This window comes from Sminthopsis crassicaudata, chromosome 2, assembly GCF_048593235.1.
Source record: "Sminthopsis crassicaudata isolate SCR6 chromosome 2, ASM4859323v1, whole genome shotgun sequence".
NCBI classification, from domain to species: Eukaryota; Metazoa; Chordata; class Mammalia; order Dasyuromorphia; family Dasyuridae; genus Sminthopsis; species Sminthopsis crassicaudata.
Genome location: NC_133618.1, coordinates 501,408,676 through 501,425,926, shown reverse-complemented (window position 1 = coordinate 501,425,926; position 17,251 = coordinate 501,408,676). Strand labels below are relative to the sequence as shown.

Below are 17,251 nucleotides of genomic sequence, written 5' to 3'. Positions count from 1 at the left end.
ACTCTCAATAAATCTGAAATATTCACTACGTTAAGATTGTGATGAATGTTTTTACACCTCAAAGTAGCATTAAAAAAGTTACTTATTTTTAGTGCTATTTTACAGATAAGGAAACTGAGGCTCAGAATTAAAATGACATTATATAGTACTAAATGTTGAGTTGGAATTCAAAAACACTTCTGATGCCAAGTTTAGGTCTTCCTTCCATCCCACCCCCTATGTCAATTGTCTCCTTAAGCATGGTTTTTCTGATTTCCTTAAATTTCCAGCTTTCAGTCCTTAAAGCCAGTACGTACTTTCTTTTATTGATTATCTCCCATTTATCTTATACATACATTTTATTTTTATATAGTTTGCATGTATATAGATTTCCCTATTAGAGTGGCAGAGCCTTAAGAGCTTAGGCTGCTTTGTTTTTCTTTCTTTTTAAGCACATATTTGGTGCTTAATAAATTGTTGAATGACTACTTTAAAAGTTGAGTGACAACAATCTCATGTTCACCATTCTATCATCTCATCAAATTTACAATTTGCTAGGTGGTTGGTTGAGGCATTCAATTGTGCAATCTAGGAAAATGCAGACTTGTTTTACGCTACTCCTTAATAACGTAAATTCATTAGCTTTTCTGCCCCTCAAAAGTCCACAAATAAACTCCCAAGCATTTCAACTGAACTTGAATAATTTAAAGTTTGATTTTATCCAGAGTAGAGATATCAAACACCACTATGAAGTCCAAACCATATTAAAATATATCTGGGAAATGTTTAATAAACAAAAATATAGTACAGTATAGATAATGTTAACTTCTAATTTTCTAAGTCAATATTGACTGAATCCAAGGATCATTTCTATCTGAGTTAGAAACCACTGACCCACGGGAGAGAGAAACATGATACCAAATGGATGTCTATAGAGCAGCAAATGGAAAAATTTCCTCTGGCATGAAATTCCCACATGGAAGAGTGAATTGAACCCATTACTAAGGAAGCTCAATCCAAACTTCTTGAAGTACAGAAAACAGACCTCCATCCAAGAAAGAGCCAAAGAATCATACCCCTCAGCTATATCACAGAATATAAAATAAACTATGGAATGTTAAGAGATGGAAGGATCATAGAACACCGACTCTGAACATTAAATTAGATAGGGATCTTGGTGGCCATCTAGCACAGACCTGATTTTATAGGTGAGGAAAATGAGTGACGTCCACAGAGGTGAATAAGGTAATAGGTGGAGACAGAGGTAAAGAATCTTTATCAAGGTCACAGAATAGATTAATGATAGAGCCAACACTACAATCCAGGTCTTCTGACTGTCTATTGCTCTTAACATGGGTTTTCTCTTGCCCCTTCCCTACCTATTGTCCCACTTTTCTTCAAAGCAGTGTATTTTCTAAAATTACATCACAGTATTTTCTAAAATAACATCTAAACTTAACATCACAGATGTAGGTCAGGTCAAAGTACAATTATACTATTACCTTCCAGGCCCCATTATGCACTGTTGCACTGTGGTCCAGTGATAGGCCATATACAGATTCCTGCAGTTCTCCTGAGCTAATGGGAATTTGACCAACTAAGATCATGGAAGGTGGAGCAGTAAGAGGGGAAACGATAATCACTGGGTTAGAGACAAAAGAAACAAGAAAAAAAATTTTTTTAAAGGGTCACTTTTCAGGATAGAAAAGGATTTCCTTAATAAAAAAGATGATAATGAAATGGCATAGCATTTATGCAAGATAGATCCCTTCTGAACCCACATTGTGCAAAAATGTTCATGGCAGTCCTTTTTATAGTGGCAAGAAACTGGAAACTGAATGGATGCTCATCAATTGGGGAATCACTGAATAAGTTACAGCATATGAATGTTATGGGATATTATTATTCTATAAAAAGTGATCAACAGGATGATTTCAGACAGGCCTGGAGAGACTTACATGAACTGATGCTAAGTGAAATGAGCAGAACCAGGAGATAATTATACATGGCAACAAGATTATATAATGGTAAATTCTGATGGACATGGCTCTTTCCAACAATGAGATGATTGAGGCCAGTTCCAATAATCTTGTGATGAAGAGAGCTAAAACAACCAGAGAGAAGATTGTGGGGACTGAATGTGGATCATAACATAGCATTTTCACTCTTTTTTGTTGCTGTTTGCTTGCATTTTGTTTTCTTTCTCATTTTTTTTCCTTTCTGATCTGATTTTTCTTGTGGAAGCAAGATGATTGTATAAATATGTATACATATATTGGATTTAATATATTTTTAAACATGTTTAACATATAGTGGATTATTTGCCATCTAGGGGAAGGGGGGAAGGAGGGGAAAATTTGGAACACAAGATTTTGCAAGGGTCAATGTTGAAAAATTATCCAAACATATGTTTTGAAAATAAAAAGCTTTAATTAAAAAGAAAAAACTGAAGCTTAAAAAAAATAGACCCCTTCTACTTATCACTCACACAAAGACATACTCTATATTTTGGTTGTCATGCAGTAGGTAATTTGAAAAGAACATTTTTATAAGAACAAAACTCTGAGACAATTTTTTAGTCATGAAAAGATGTTCTAAATCACTATTGATTAGAGAAATGCAAATTAAGACAACTCCAAGGTACCACTACACACCTGTCCTCAGATTGTCTAAGATGACAGGAAAAGATAATGATAAGTGTTGGAGATGTGGGAAAACTGGGTCATTAATATATTGTTGGTGGAATTGTGAACTTATCCAACCATTCTGGAAAGTAATTTAGAACTATGCCAAAATGGACTATCAAACTGCACCTTTGATTCAACAATGTCTCTACTTGATCTGTATCCCAAAGAAATCATGAAAAAGGGAAAAGAACCTCAAAATGTTTGCAGCAGCCCTTTTTGTGGTGGCAAGGAATTGGAAACTGAATGGATGCTCATCAATTGGAGAATGGTTGGGTAAATTATGGTATATGAATGTTATGGAATATTATTATTCTATAAGAAATGAGCAGCAGGATGATTTCAGAGAGGCCTGGAGAGATTTACATGAACTGATACCAAGTAAAGTGGGCAGAATCAAGAGAACATTGTATACAGCAACAACAATATATGATGATAAACTGTTATGGATACTAAGGTGATTCAGGCCAATTCCAATAGACTATGATGGAGAGATCCATCTGTATCCAGAAAGAGGACTATGGGAACTGAATGTGGATTACAACATAGTATTTTCATCTTTTTTTTTTTTTAATTTCCTTGCTTTTTTTTTTTTTTAATCTGATTTTTCTTGTGCAGCATATTATGGAAGTATATTTAGAAGAATCACACATGTTTAACTTATATTGGATTACTTGCTATCTAGGGTGGGGAGAAGGGAAAAAAATTTAGAACACAAGATTTTGCAAGGGTGAATGGTGAAAACTATTTGAAAACAAAAAGCTATTATTAAAAAAAAGAAGAATAAAGTACTAGAAACCAATATTATTTCACCTTTCCCATTTGGATCTCTGAGTTGTTCTTCCATCTGATCTTTCCAAATGGCTGACTTGGAATTCTTGAGAGGATAAAGACATAGAGCTGTTGGGGGCAAAAGGAATGAGGAACTCTTGTTAAATACTTACTTCAGTGGAGGTATTCTATAAATATGGTTACTCCCTTTACTGAAGTATAATGAAACACTTTCAGATCTTAGTAGCTTTTTGATTTATTGGGACCAAACCTTTGGTGATGAGCCTTCAGCCTTTAGCTTAACTCATCACCACCCCCCCCCCATTATCCTTCTTGTCACTTTGTTTGCTGCTACTGCATTTTTGGGGAAATAAGTTTATTTTTTAATACTTATATACAAAAAGCAACTATTTTATACCTGCTTGCAGTTAGTCAGGAAGCTATTAAGCATAAACGAATAAGATCCTGTAACCAGGACCATTTCTGGTGGAATTAAATATCTTGAAAAGATGGGAACAATATTAATACTTATATACATAAAGTAACACATACACTCTTATCATTCTCTCATTTGATCCTCACAATCTTGAGGCTGATAAGCAAGTTCGAGGCTTAGTGTCAGAGGCTGAATAGGAACTTAGGTGTTCCCGACTCCAAATCTAGCGCACTAGCCCTGAGATGCCAGCTACACAGTCTGTCTCCAGTCCTATAGCTTTGCAACCCTGGTAGGGCCTGCCCAAACTTATCCTCAGACACAGCCTCAGAGAACTCAGACTCACCACCATCTTACTAAAGGGTTGAGCAGTGATTCTCTGCAGAAATACAGAGGAAAACAAAGATTCCTCTATATCCTCCCTCTGGGCATAAAAGCCCAGAATTAAAAATCTCAGAGGTCAAGAAGCCAAATGTTTGTGAATAGTGTTGAAACCTGGCAGAAAGCCTATGCTAAGAGCCGAGTTTAATTTAGGCTCAGATCTTATTTCCTCCACCCAAATAAGAATATTCAGCCTAGCACCCCCTTTCTCAGCATATCCCCTGTGCCCCACTTCTTTCCCCAGATTTCCATCTCAGGTAGTCTTCTTGTCCATTAATTGGTAAGATCTAACTGGGACCATCTGTGTTAGCCTGTCTGTAATTTCCCAGCAGATATCAGGGCATTATTGAGTGGGTCTATGGCACAGAAGTACTGCCCCAAACAGGAAGAGGCAGATGTCAATACCCTTTGGTGCTGAAATGTCTTAATAGACCAAGTTGCCCAGAGCTACCCCAGGATTAGCTGGACAGATCGTAGTAGAGTTCTGACAAAAGGCGATGCACTGGAGAAGTAAATGGCAAACCAGTGCAGTATTTTTGTCAAGAAAACCCCGTGGACACTGCTCCCATTATGGAGTCTGACCCCATCAGCTAGTAATCTATAGCCCCATTTTCCTTCCCATTCCAAAAAGAAAGGACAAAGATGGGGGACATAGCTCACAAGTTGTACAGACCACAGCCGCAGGAAGAATAATGCATACCATAACCTGAGAAGCCTGTGGGTGCGGACAGGGACCAAGAAAGACAAGGAGTAAGGTAGAAAGCGAGTAGAAAGGACTTCTCAGGAACATGTGGCCTCAAATGTCTGTGAGGGTCTCTGGGACTGCCAATGCAACTTCATCCTCAGAAGCCTCTGAGAATGGGGACCAAGTTTCAAACACAGGTCAGAGAAGCCCCCACCCCCACAGACACAAAGTCCTTAGTGATGACCATGCAGCTTTCTTAATGGAAAACAATCGCTGAAGTTGGTGCATTTCAAGCACTTTAGCCTTCTAAGACACCAGACTGCTGATGAAAAAACCCATATTCTGTGGGCGCCATCTTAATGAGAGGCCAAATTTCATATGCTTGCAAACTTTTCCCCCTCCTCCCTCCACCCCACCCTACCCCACCCCCTCAATAAAAGGTTGCATCAGAAGGAGATATTTCCATAATTTATAGTATGGGCATTTCACTGGGGAAAAGCGCTAATCTGTACTTACAGATACATTTAAGAAAATGCATCCTCCCACAATCCTGTGCCATTTATGACTCTTGGCACAAGCCGCAATACTCAGTCTTCAATTAAGGGACACCTTAGGGTTCATTATCACACAATTGCTCCCTGTGAACCATGCCAAATGCTGTTTTGGCACAGAGCTTGGAAGATGAATTAGAAGGAAGTCTTCTCTGTAATGCCCTCTCCCCAATTCCCATTCCCATCATCAGCGTTTATGCCCTCCTCTTGTTCACCCCCTCCCTTCTTTTTTTCCAAGTGGCTTTTACTATTCAATCTCTCAACGTCAAACTCGATTCTCTAGAGGTGTATTTAAAGATGCCATATCCCCATTTTTTCTTCCGGCTTTCAATATGCCTCAAAATTGCTGCAGATGGGATTCTCTCTACACCCCTTTCTGACCTATCTGGGCCACAGATGCCTTTTTTTTTTCGGGGAGGGGGAGAGAAGGAAAAGTCTGGGGCCCAGAAAAGAAAACAGAGGAGTTGTAAATAATTATGATAGGAGAGTTCTATTCAGGAGCTGATCAAGGAGCATCTAATGTAGATCAAGAAGATTCCTATGTAAAAACAAAGAGGGTGGCAGCATACTCAAATATTAAGTATAAAAACCTGCCTTCTACATCACTGCTGATTATAGGAAGAAGAAAAGCAGGTGGTTAAAAAAATAAAAGGCAGACGTATTTATTCTTTCACTATACTGTTCTACTCTCTTGATTCAGAGGGCATTTGGCCTCTAGCTGCAATTATATATTTCATCACTTGAATAGAATCATTCACAAGGAAGATTCCATCAAAGTAGTCTTTGAGACCTGTTTCCAGCCCTAAGCAGTGATCAGTATGTTATATGTGTAGCACCACCTCCAGCTGGAAACATTGCCCAAATCCGTCACTTCTGAGAACAAGAACGGCAGCACTCACAAGGCCTAGAACTACAGAAATTCAGATTATAATTTTATACACAATCCCATGATTATATATAAAATGATACATTATACACAATCATAATGATGTATGGATCGCTTAGTGGAAAATGTGGAGCAGACTACATAGGCTTTGCTGACTTAGTTACAGGAAAGTGTGTTTATACATCTGAGGATTGGATCAAAACCCCTTGATATTACTCCCATAAATTAATCTTCAAGACCCACTTACAATGACAGCGTCTTTCCATATGAGGAAACTCTAGTTATTAACTTCTCAGTGTCATGCCATTTCAAGAGATGCTTAGATGTGACAGGTAAGAGGGGTTGATTGTAATTAAGGCTCTGAAGTCAATAACATCAAATTATACAAAGCCATTAAAATGAAATTAGTTTAACGAAGTAGATATAAGTCTATGTAGTGTAGCAACTAAGTTGGAGATAATGCAATGTGAATCAGTTGTCTAAAAGCAGGCAAGCATTTCTGACCTTTTTTCCATTTGGAGTGGCAACGGGAAGGGGAGGTACCAAGAAAATGCAAAATAAAACAGACTAAAAACACTTCACCCACAAGAAGCCTTGTGGAAATTTTATTATATAGAGTGTAAAATGCAACTGTCAGTCAAATAAAAAGAACATTTTGTTTTAAACACCATGCTCAACATTATTTAATTGCATTTTTTATAGTTAGACATTTCAAGCATTATAGGGAAATAAAAGGAAAGAGAAAAAACAAACAGTAAATTCAGTACATTTCAAAACGGAATGTCCCTCAGGTCAATTAAAAATGCAAGAAAAAATAGTTTCAGTTCCGTTTTTTCTTTTAAAAATACAGTTATCTGTACAAGAAAACACTAAACATAAGAAATCATATTATCCTTTTTATTAAATCAAAATTATTTAGCGCATACTGTGGTTAATACTAGAATCATTTATTTTTCTAAGTAATTTGACAAATATTAGATATGAAAATATTTGAAAGAAAAATGAAAAAAAGCAAAAAACACCTTGGAATTAAAAAATAGTTACTACCTTATATATGGTTTTAATGTTCCACAGTGTTTGTTAAAGTTACTAGTAGCTGATTTATTTTTAATATTAAAAATAACAGTATTTATATTTCTGAGAGTTTAGAGGAAAGTTTTTAAAATTTTTTAAAATAAGCTTGGAGGTCTTAGATACACAAATGCAACCCAAAATGGACATGTGAAAAAAAGTATTGCTAAAAAAAATTACATGTTTTTATATTACCCCTTTAGACTCTAGAAATTATACAAACCCTACAAAATGCCCCCCTCCCCTAACCTGTCCGACAGTTAACTGTCTCAATACAGAATTCACATAATTAATTACAATACATAATGTAGTATTTTAAAAAAAATGCAATAAAATCAGACAGCCAAAATAAAAGAAATTAGAAGTAAAACATTTAATAATGCATTTACATATTTAAGAATATTTAAATACTGTTTAAAAATTTTTTTTAGGATTTGTTACATAACACCTAAGACTTCCAAGCCACTTTGTTGCAACAGAAAAGATCAAAAAGAAAAAAGAGAAACACGCCAAGAAAAAAACAAAAACAAAACAACCCCCCCCCCAAAAAATTCCCATGTTTGAAATGTCACTACTCTGGGGTACATTTTGGTGCCTAGAATTTGCAGGCACTTCCAAAAAGAACCCCAAAGTTTACAAATTTGGAAGTAACAATAAAACAAAAAATACCCCCCAAAAAAACAAAATCAAAAGATTACCAGCATTTTCATGAAGTTTAGTATATTACTAATTTTTCCTGATTCTTAGAAAAGTTCAGTATAGATTATTCTACAACTAGTGTTTCACAAAAACGAACAAAAAATCTTCATCAAAAGGCTGCAAATCTAGAAACCTCTGTTACAAAAAGGTTTTCTTTCACAATGATTTCAAGGGGAAAAAAACTGCCATAAGGACATTGTTCTACTGCTCCTGCAGAGGGGAAAAAAAAAAGAAAAGTTATTTCTTGGTAGATTTTTTAAAGTATGTACTTCTGAAACAGTTCTCCCCAGGGTGGGTGACAGGTCATACTTTTTCTCCCTCAGGCACTGTAATCAGGCATCCAAATAGACAACAGAGCCAATGTACAAAGAACTATCTCCTCCCCCCCTCCATGAGACTGATGTTATAGGGTATGGTAAGAAAAAACCTTTTTTAGGAGGGATGTTACAGACTTTTTCTTCCAAACGGAGAAATAGAATAGGGAGAGAGAATAGCACTTCCTAGTCTATGACCATTCTGTTAGCTTTTGGAAAGCTCAGCTACCTATTCCTGCTGAGTCCTCTAAGGCAGCTCTGAGGATGTCCTCCTTGCAGCCTGCTAGGGTTAACCATTATTCAAGTCATTGGACATTAGGTCTGCATTGCTAACAAGAAAACCTATGGATATTTTTCCTTTAGTTGCTTAATAATTTGGCCTCAATACCTATCAAATGGCTAATTGTTAAACTTTAGGAGGCCGATTTCTTGTTCATAGTTTTAGGCTGGGAATATACAAGGCTGAGAAAATCTGGCTCTATATCCTTCATCCCTGCCTTCCAAGGAATAGCCAATACTTCACACCCTTTTTTACATAATATGGGAAGTGCCTCATGGAGCTGAAACAAAAGACAAGGCTAGATAATCGTCGTTGTTAGGCATCTTTCTAAGTCAAGTGACAGCAATTTCAATAACCTGCTCCCCTATATCAGAACACATCATAGAGTGGCAACTTGCTCAGAATGGCAACACTCCCCATGTGAAGGTGCCTTAGAAAGCCTACTTGCTTTTTGGATTATATTTTATACAAATGACAAATTGATGGCAATTTACAGGAGTTGCACCACTAGGTTATAAAATTAACTCCAGCTATCCTTGGCCCCAAAGATTCATTGGATAGAAAAAGCAAGAAAGCAGGAGTTCTAAACAGGAATAGCTAATAGAACTTCTACCTAGCTACTTTAAATATCCCAACTAATATTTGCTTTTTTGCTTGTGTCCAACTTTTACAAAGATGCAAATATTAGACATATATGTTAAAGGATGGAGGAACAACAGGGAACGATGGAGACGGTGGCTGGCTAAAGTCAAGAGCTGCAATGGGATGGCATACCAGTGTTCAATTCAGGCACTAAAATATTCTTAGATGGGGGAGGATGGAACAGGACAGAGGTACATGCTGCTGTGTTCAGGGAAATACAGACCTGGCTGTGGGCCTGAGCTTGCCCTAATGTTTGCCCATAGTAAGCAGCTTGCTGTCTGTAATACTCCGCCCAGGCCATTGTGTAGTCCGGTGGGGAACTTGCCTGAGAAGCTGCATTGGCGGCATGGCCTGATTGACAGAAGAGGAAAACAGATTATCCAAAGGCACTTTTACCAATACATTCAAAGTCAAGCCATATTAACTGTAAAACAGTGCTCAAACCTATATTTCCCTTCCTAAAGTGTTGGTAGACTTCAGGAAATATAGCTTACATTGCCTGATTATTTCAGTTTTCAAGAGGTTCATGGTTATAAGTATCTGAGTATAGCTGGTCTGCTGATAGGTGCAAATTACAAACACTTAAACAAAAAATTCCACTATTGCCACTGCTGACTCACTACAGAACCATTCTTAATAAAAACATCATTTCAGCTTCCCCCCTCAGTAACCCTCTTTCCTTTTCACACCTAGGAAATTCTCAATGACAGGGAAAGAAGTATCATTTCCCTTCATAGAAAACTCAAGTCCTAAATCCTTTAATTTACTCAACCTTACCAACCTTCAACCTGAGCTCTCATGACTATCGTGTTGTGAATCAAGATTTCAAACTAAATGAGATCTCAATTCAGATTACAGAATATTTAATTCACATAACTCAACCATTTAAGAAAATATACCAATTTTAGCTCTGACTTGAATTGAGGTGTTTTTAATATTGATTTGGCTTGTGGTTCAGTTATATGGATTAAGCAGAAAGACAACCCATTACTACACATCTACTTCTACATTCTGTCTCTTACCTAGTCTACTACTGCTCAATGAGAATCAGCACAGAAAAGGGATAATATAATGTGCATTTCTAAACCAGCTGAGATGCAACTGACTGGTTATAGCTCTGTTTTGGCAAAAGGAAAAGAAAAATGGGGAAATAAAGTTGAGATACTAGCATGAAATTCCTGAGGGAAAAGGGCAAGGAAAAGAAGATGCTCTGTCCACAATCAATTAAAGTTGTGCTCAGGGGAGACAAAAAGACACTTTGTCATTGGTCATCTGCTTTTGAAGAAAGCCACTCACTCTGTTTTTTGTAATAGTCCTCCCATGCCTTGCTGTAACCAGGCTGGCTGTTCTGCTGCTGGCTCTGCTGGCCTGTTTGAAGAGGACAAAAACAATCAGGCCAGTGAGGAAAGGAGGGTTTTTTCCTTCCCTGCCCAGCTACCACCCAAAACTTCTTGGTGTATTTTTTATCCATACCACCAACAAGCCTGTGGGATACACATCTCACAATGATGCTTTGGGAGCTTTAGTTTTTTTTGGAAGAAAGAAGCAAGAGACTTAGCTGGAAAAGGATGGAAGACAGGACAAAAGAGGAAAAGAGCAAAATGTGAACCTCCACCCAAGAAATACACTACCAATTTTGGCCCCTGGTTGTGTGGGGAAGGGGTGCAAAGAGGGTCTCTCCTCTAGGTTAGTCATGAAACACAGTAGCTCAGTTAGTGGGGAGGAGGTGGCCTCTAAGTCAGAAAGAAACAGGGTAGGCCTTTAAGAGAGCAAAGAAGCTTTCTAATGAAATGGGCCAGGGAAGGGGCTTCAGAGACACTGCTGTGGACTACTTAAGGTGACTTGGCATTCAATATCTTAAACAAGAAGAGTATATAATAGACAGAAGGCTAAGAGAAACACTAAAGGCAAAGTTGGTTTTGCTTACAGAATCAACTGAACTTCAAACAGACAAGGAGCAAAAAAATATCATCACTTTATATGACCTTTCTTTTCTAGTTGAAAACAAAAGGCTAGGTACAGTCGAACAAACAGACTTGTAAACATTCAATTAAACTGAGTATAGGAAATTAAAGAAAATCTAAGAAAGAAAGGAAGCTCAATCTTAACCTCATTTCACTGAACTTCCCAAGACACTAATTATTATGGAATCAGTTTGCAAAGTCTATAAGTCTAGCCAGAGACAATATATGCATCAAATTCCTAATCTATTCCAAATTTCTTTTTTGGGAAAGGAGATGGAAGGCTAGAGACAAGGGAAAGTGGACAGGGGGGAAATTAAGTTAATTGTAACTCTTTACTCCCTTCTCTCCCACCTCAAGATGTCCTAGAGTGCAATATAAGCTGCAAAAGGATTTGAATCAGTAAGGATTGGAAAGTGGGGGAAAGATTGTTAAACATAATACATTGCAAGTATAAAGTGGGTGGAGGGAACAGAGCAGTAGCATCCTGTCCTAAGAAATGAAAGAAGGTTAAAAGATTTGACCAAAGCCATAAGTCAGGACCTTTCTTTCTGCTGAGGTCAGGGCTGCCTTGAGTGTCCACCTGCTAATACCAACAAAGGAAAGGACCCCCAAATGCCTTTTATTTTATCGGAATTAAGAGTCCAAAGTAGGCTGAAAGGACACATCCGTAATACATTTCAGTGAAATGTTTTTCTAATAATTAATTTATTTAAGATTGAAGACAGATTTAAGGAGGATAGAGTTATTATGTTCAAATGCATGCAGGATTAAGAGTGAGGGTCAGGAATAGAGAGTCTTCCTTCTCTCCACTCCCATCATTAGAAGGGAAAGGCCAAGGGGAAGAGAGTGAAGAAAAGGTTGAGAAGACAATTTTTAATAGGTATTTTATGTAGACAATGGAATGATCTGGTTCTCTAAAGGGGACTAAGAAGTTGGATGGCAGGCAGAAATACATTACTGGATAAATAAGATAGTGGAATCAATATTCCCTTTCCTTCCACCCTATCACAGCCCCTCTCCTCCATACCTCCAGTAAGATTTCCTTTAAAAATTTAAAAAAACAAAAAACAAAAACATTTAAGATGTAGAAAATAAGATTTTTCAGTTGTAGGTATCTATGTAGTTTCTGTGTAGTAATCCTCCCAGGCCTTGGAGGGAAGGAGGAGAGATCAGGGAACCACTCTGACCTTTAGTCAGAGCAAGTAGTACAGTTAAGTCTGCTTTAATAACTGCACTGTTTGTTTGGCAGATGGGGAAATTCATTCAGAAGAGTTGCACATAAACATGTCATATAGAAACACAAACCTATATTGGATTGTTTGCTGTCTAGGGGAGGAGAAAAATTTGGAACATAGGATTTTGCAGGGGTAAATGTTGAAAATTATCTGCATGTATTTTGAAAATAAAAAGCATTAAAAAAACAAAACAGAAAAACTACCACCTGACCTTTCAGTGGCTAACACAAAGCTCTCAACTACATTTTTATTTCTCTCAATCTTCTAAGGGGGAGAAAATCAGAACTGATTTGTATTCAGTCTAAAACACATCTACTTTTCTGATTGTACTCAGCATTTGTCTTCACCATGGCACAGAATGGGAAATATTCAGTTGGGTTCTTTCTTGACACTAGTTAACCCAAAGATTATTCTTTGCTAGTCAAGTTACAGTCATTCAAAAAAGGTCTAACTTTCTGGTATTTTAAGAAGGATTTCCCATCATCACAGGTATGTAAGAAAAGCAACATCTGATTGAGCAATGAACCAATCAAACTAACAGAATTATAACCTTAAAAATGGAAGGGGTCTGTAAGATTTAAGAGGTTCAGAGCTTCGAGAAGTAAGGTTAGTGAAGAAATAAGGAGAGTGAAGAAATCAACACTAGAATCTAGGACTTGACTTCTAGTCCTGTCATCTCACATCTACTAGAATATTTATTTGTGAAATAACTATAGAATCAGGACTCCTTTATTTCCAATGTGCAGAACCCACTTCACTTGGCACAAGAACACTTAATAGAACATAAAAGTATGCTACAAGTCATAAAATCTACAGAATTAAAATGAATCCTTCCCAAACAAAAACATGCTGGATTTTTCAATATGTCAAAGAAACTTTGGTTTTTAACAAGGATGATTAAATGGGAAAAGTCTCTGGAAATAACTGAAAAGAATTAACAACTTATTTTAAACACCAATAAAACACAAGGGTTAGAACAGCTAACGCTAGTTTCTGGTTTGGGAACTCGTATGACTCTGAGCTGACAACGTGAGGAATTTTAAGTCTAAATAGTCATTTTAGTTTCCAGACACTAAGAAAGAATTTCTAAAAGGGCCTTTTTAGCCACAACCAATTAAGGAAGCAACAAGGGGAAGGAATATAGACTAAAAGCCTTGGGCAAGCTTTCCAAGCTTTCTCAAAAAGGAGTTACACAAATCTCTACCAAAGAAATCAGAATCCTCCCCTTGTAACTTAAGGAAAATTAAACATCTGCTTAATGATTATCATTTTCTGTAATGTCCCCCCCCCAAAAAAAAAAAGCTATACCACATTTGTAATAGAAGGATGAATAGAATTCATTGATAATGAGATAAGTACTGTCATCTAGACCAAAGAGAAAGACATCCAAGAAGACTAATCACAAAGAGTTAGTGATGTTGGGGTGTTATATATTTCTTCAGTCTTTTTATTATGAGACCTGGCTAAATAGCAACAGTGTAAGAGTAGTTTGGTCCAAAGGAAGCTCTTGTGAAATGGGATATTTATGACCCATTCATGAGGGACAAATGCCTGGTGACTTAAACAAAATGAAACCAAGTCAAAAAACCTGGAAAATGACTGCAGAACATAGGAGAGGCTTCAGTTCAATTCCCACCCCAGAGAGCAGCATCAAGAGATATGCTGATTCTTCTTTTCTAAGCCCTCTCATCTTCTTCTTCACAACTCTTATCACATTACTTATCTGCAGACTGTAGTCAACCACAAGGAAGGGCAATGGGCCCTTGTGTGATCTGATAGAGGGAGCAATTGGGCCCTTATTGTTCCCCAGTTTTTGGAAACAGTAGTCAATTAACATCTTGGAATAGAAGAGGCAGAAGATGAAGAAAGCATCAGAATTGTGGAGGTCTATGTAGCTAGTCTGTAGTCATATACTCACATAAGGTATGCATTAATGAAGAATGCAGAAGGTCTAAGCTGTTTTTTTATATCAATCACCTTTGATTGGCTATGTCTACATTTTATAGGAAGGCTTCACTACCTTTTAGACTCTTGAGAGGATTCTAGGAATTCACTGATCTATTTTTCTTAAATCTTGTAAGGAAATATTCATTTTGCTTCATCAGATTCTGAAGTATCACTTACTTGGGACTTGCTGTGCAGGTGTCTGCCACGTCTGGTAGGTGTTACCCCAGCCTTGGGTCATAAATGCCTGAGGACCACTGTGGATTACAAAACATTCATTCTTTCTGATCCATGCCCCCTTTTCAGCTTCCATATCCACCTCCCTTCACATTTTCTTTCATTCAAAATTCTTTTTCCATCCCTCCCAACCGTTTCTCAAAATCTGAAAGCTAAACTTGTAAGATTAAGCTTGTTTTGCTTCTGCAAGAGACCGAGAATGAAATAATTGGTTTTACCTACCTCACAGGGTTGCTGTGAGGGTTACCGTTCACTTTAGCAGCAATGTTTGGAAAGCACCCTGAGCTCCTTGGAGGAAAGGTACTACATGGGATGTAAGAATAAAAAAATAAAAATGCTAGGAGTGGAAGTTATGAAATAGACTGGCCCAGAAATCCTGTTTTAGAATCCATTAGCAGTGACATGGCTAAGTGTTAGTTTTTTAATGTTAGTGTTAGAAAAAAGGACTCCCAAATTAGTCCGGAAAAGCCCTGACATAAATCATCATTAAGGGCCAAGGCCAAGATTAGACAATTGGCACAATTTAAGACATTATTTGACTGTGATGCCCTTACCAAATGTTCCCTTTTTACTGGAGTCCCCAAAAGGGACACTGTGGGCAGAAGGAATTCTTGAGAGAAAATTCTCTGCAAAGACACAGGTAAAAGACTCACTTTTGATGAGGTGTAGCAGGTGCTTGGTTGAAAGGACTCTGACCAAAGCTTCCAGGTGCGCCCATATTGGTACCCTGTCACAGACACAATGACAATTCTAACTTCCTATTCACTGATCTCTTAAACTGTGCCCAAACCCTCCCATTCCAAATCAGCTTTAAAAGCCAAAATAAATAAATAAATAAATGAAACAAAAATGCCTCGTAACCCTAAATCTATCCTTTCTTCCCCACAGAAAACTTTATTTGCAGAATGGTTCACACCCTCAGGTGAACAATACTACAGAACAGCAAATAATGGTACCGCCATGTCTATGGATGATAACACCACAGTAAACCTAGCTTATCACCCTGTGTATATGGACCAACCTGCTTGACTCTCCCGTCAATTAAGGCTGGCCCAAGTCTCTTTCTGCAATTCTATGTCCCCTTTGAGGTGAGCAGTGGCAAATCTTTCCTCCATCAACACTCCCTTTATCTGCTTTGAGGTGCCTGAAACTAAAGCCAGAGTCAATGAAAACCATCTGCATGTCTGGCTACCAGTACAATGCCAACAAGAGGCCAGGCGGGCAGTGCTGGGTGCAAAGCATTAGCCCCATCTAGCCTGGAAAACAGGCATAGATTTGGGGTGGTGAGGAGCTGGAACATCCACAATGCTTCACTCATTGGTCCATGACCATTATCAGCCTCTGTGCCTCAGACTTCACCCTCAGTAAAATGGGGATAACCCATTTGCCCCAACCAAGCTCACCAAAACAGTGTGAGGAACTGCTGAATGGCACAGGAAATACAAAGATTCTTGGGGAAGCAGGGGGAAGGCACCAGACAGCCAATAGAATATTCTAATAACAGCCCAAAGGTGGGGAAAAGGGCCTTGTACGTACACCAACTTTCTCATCTATGAGATGTCTGGCAAGTTCAATCTGCTGTGGTATGCCTCTGATGGTGAATATCCGTACACTGGGGTCTGTATTAGGAGGTGGATTCCGCTGAAGTTCTACATGAGCTCCTGACTGCTGGTTTATGCTTTTGATGTTCTCACCCCCTGAAGGTAGAAAAAAAGAATACAGGAAAAAATAAATGAGGTATGATTCTGATAACAGTTAACAAATCAGACATTTCTTTCTCTTTTACATCCTTTACTTTAGCACCAACAAGAAAAATGTTTTGTATGCACCAGGACACATACAGAATAAATAGAAACATTTAAGTGTTTTTAAGGAACAATATTGCTAAGAAGGCAGCCATTTGCTTGTTGGAGCTTGAACACTTGCTGATAATAAGCAGATTATGTGGAATATGCTAAGATCACTAATGGGTAAAACCAGCAGGAAAGTGATCATCAGAACATCTCTTTATTGGCACTGAAATGCTCAATTATTAGAGTACGTGTATCCTACATGTATGATTAAAATGGAGATTTACTATCTAAAACCAAACTGTACCAAACTCCAAGAACTAATATAACTACAATATATCACATGGTAGGTGTTCAATATTTTTGGATTTTGTTTGTTCTCCAATACCATCCTCATTCAGAACTCTAGGCCCAAGAAAAACACTGTGTGTTTAGTCCTTAACTCTCCCTCTGATAAGTTACAAATTACTTTCTTAGTATAAGAATGACTTTCTGATAACTGCTCCATTGTACAATGGGGTCCTTCAACCAAAATACACAGGCCACCCCAGCCGCTCTCCCCTCCCTGCACAGGTCAAACGGCCAGGCAAAGAACCGAGCAATTCTTGGCTCCCACTAAGGCCTTTAATATACCATCCTGTCACTTCTAAAGTCACTGCATCCATAGGGAATAGATCTAGACAGGGAGCCATACCATGACAGTGT

The 17,251-nt window shown here is 37.8% G+C and overlaps 1 protein-coding gene across 5 annotated transcripts in view; it reads right to left on the bottom strand.

Annotated features, from left to right (window-relative positions):
• Positions 1–6,943: 6,943 nt before the first annotated feature.
• The window catches only part of FUBP3 (far upstream element binding protein 3), a 76,593-nt gene continuing 66,285 nt past the window's right edge, over positions 6,944–17,251 (bottom strand). For all 5 annotated transcript variants that reach the window (XM_074293879.1, XM_074293880.1, XM_074293881.1 and 2 more), the window contains 7 exons: positions 16,293–16,453; positions 15,410–15,483; positions 14,979–15,059; positions 14,700–14,776; positions 10,673–10,744; positions 9,600–9,727; positions 6,944–8,350 (listed from right to left, as the gene is read on the bottom strand). In XM_074293879.1, the coding sequence (XP_074149980.1) occupies positions 8,342–8,350; positions 9,600–9,727; positions 10,673–10,744; positions 14,700–14,776; positions 14,979–15,059; positions 15,410–15,483; positions 16,293–16,453 (602 nt within the window). In that variant the 3' untranslated portion in view covers positions 6,944–8,341. The remainder of the gene's footprint in view (positions 8,351–9,599; positions 9,728–10,672; positions 10,745–14,699; positions 14,777–14,978; positions 15,060–15,409; positions 15,484–16,292; positions 16,454–17,251) is intronic.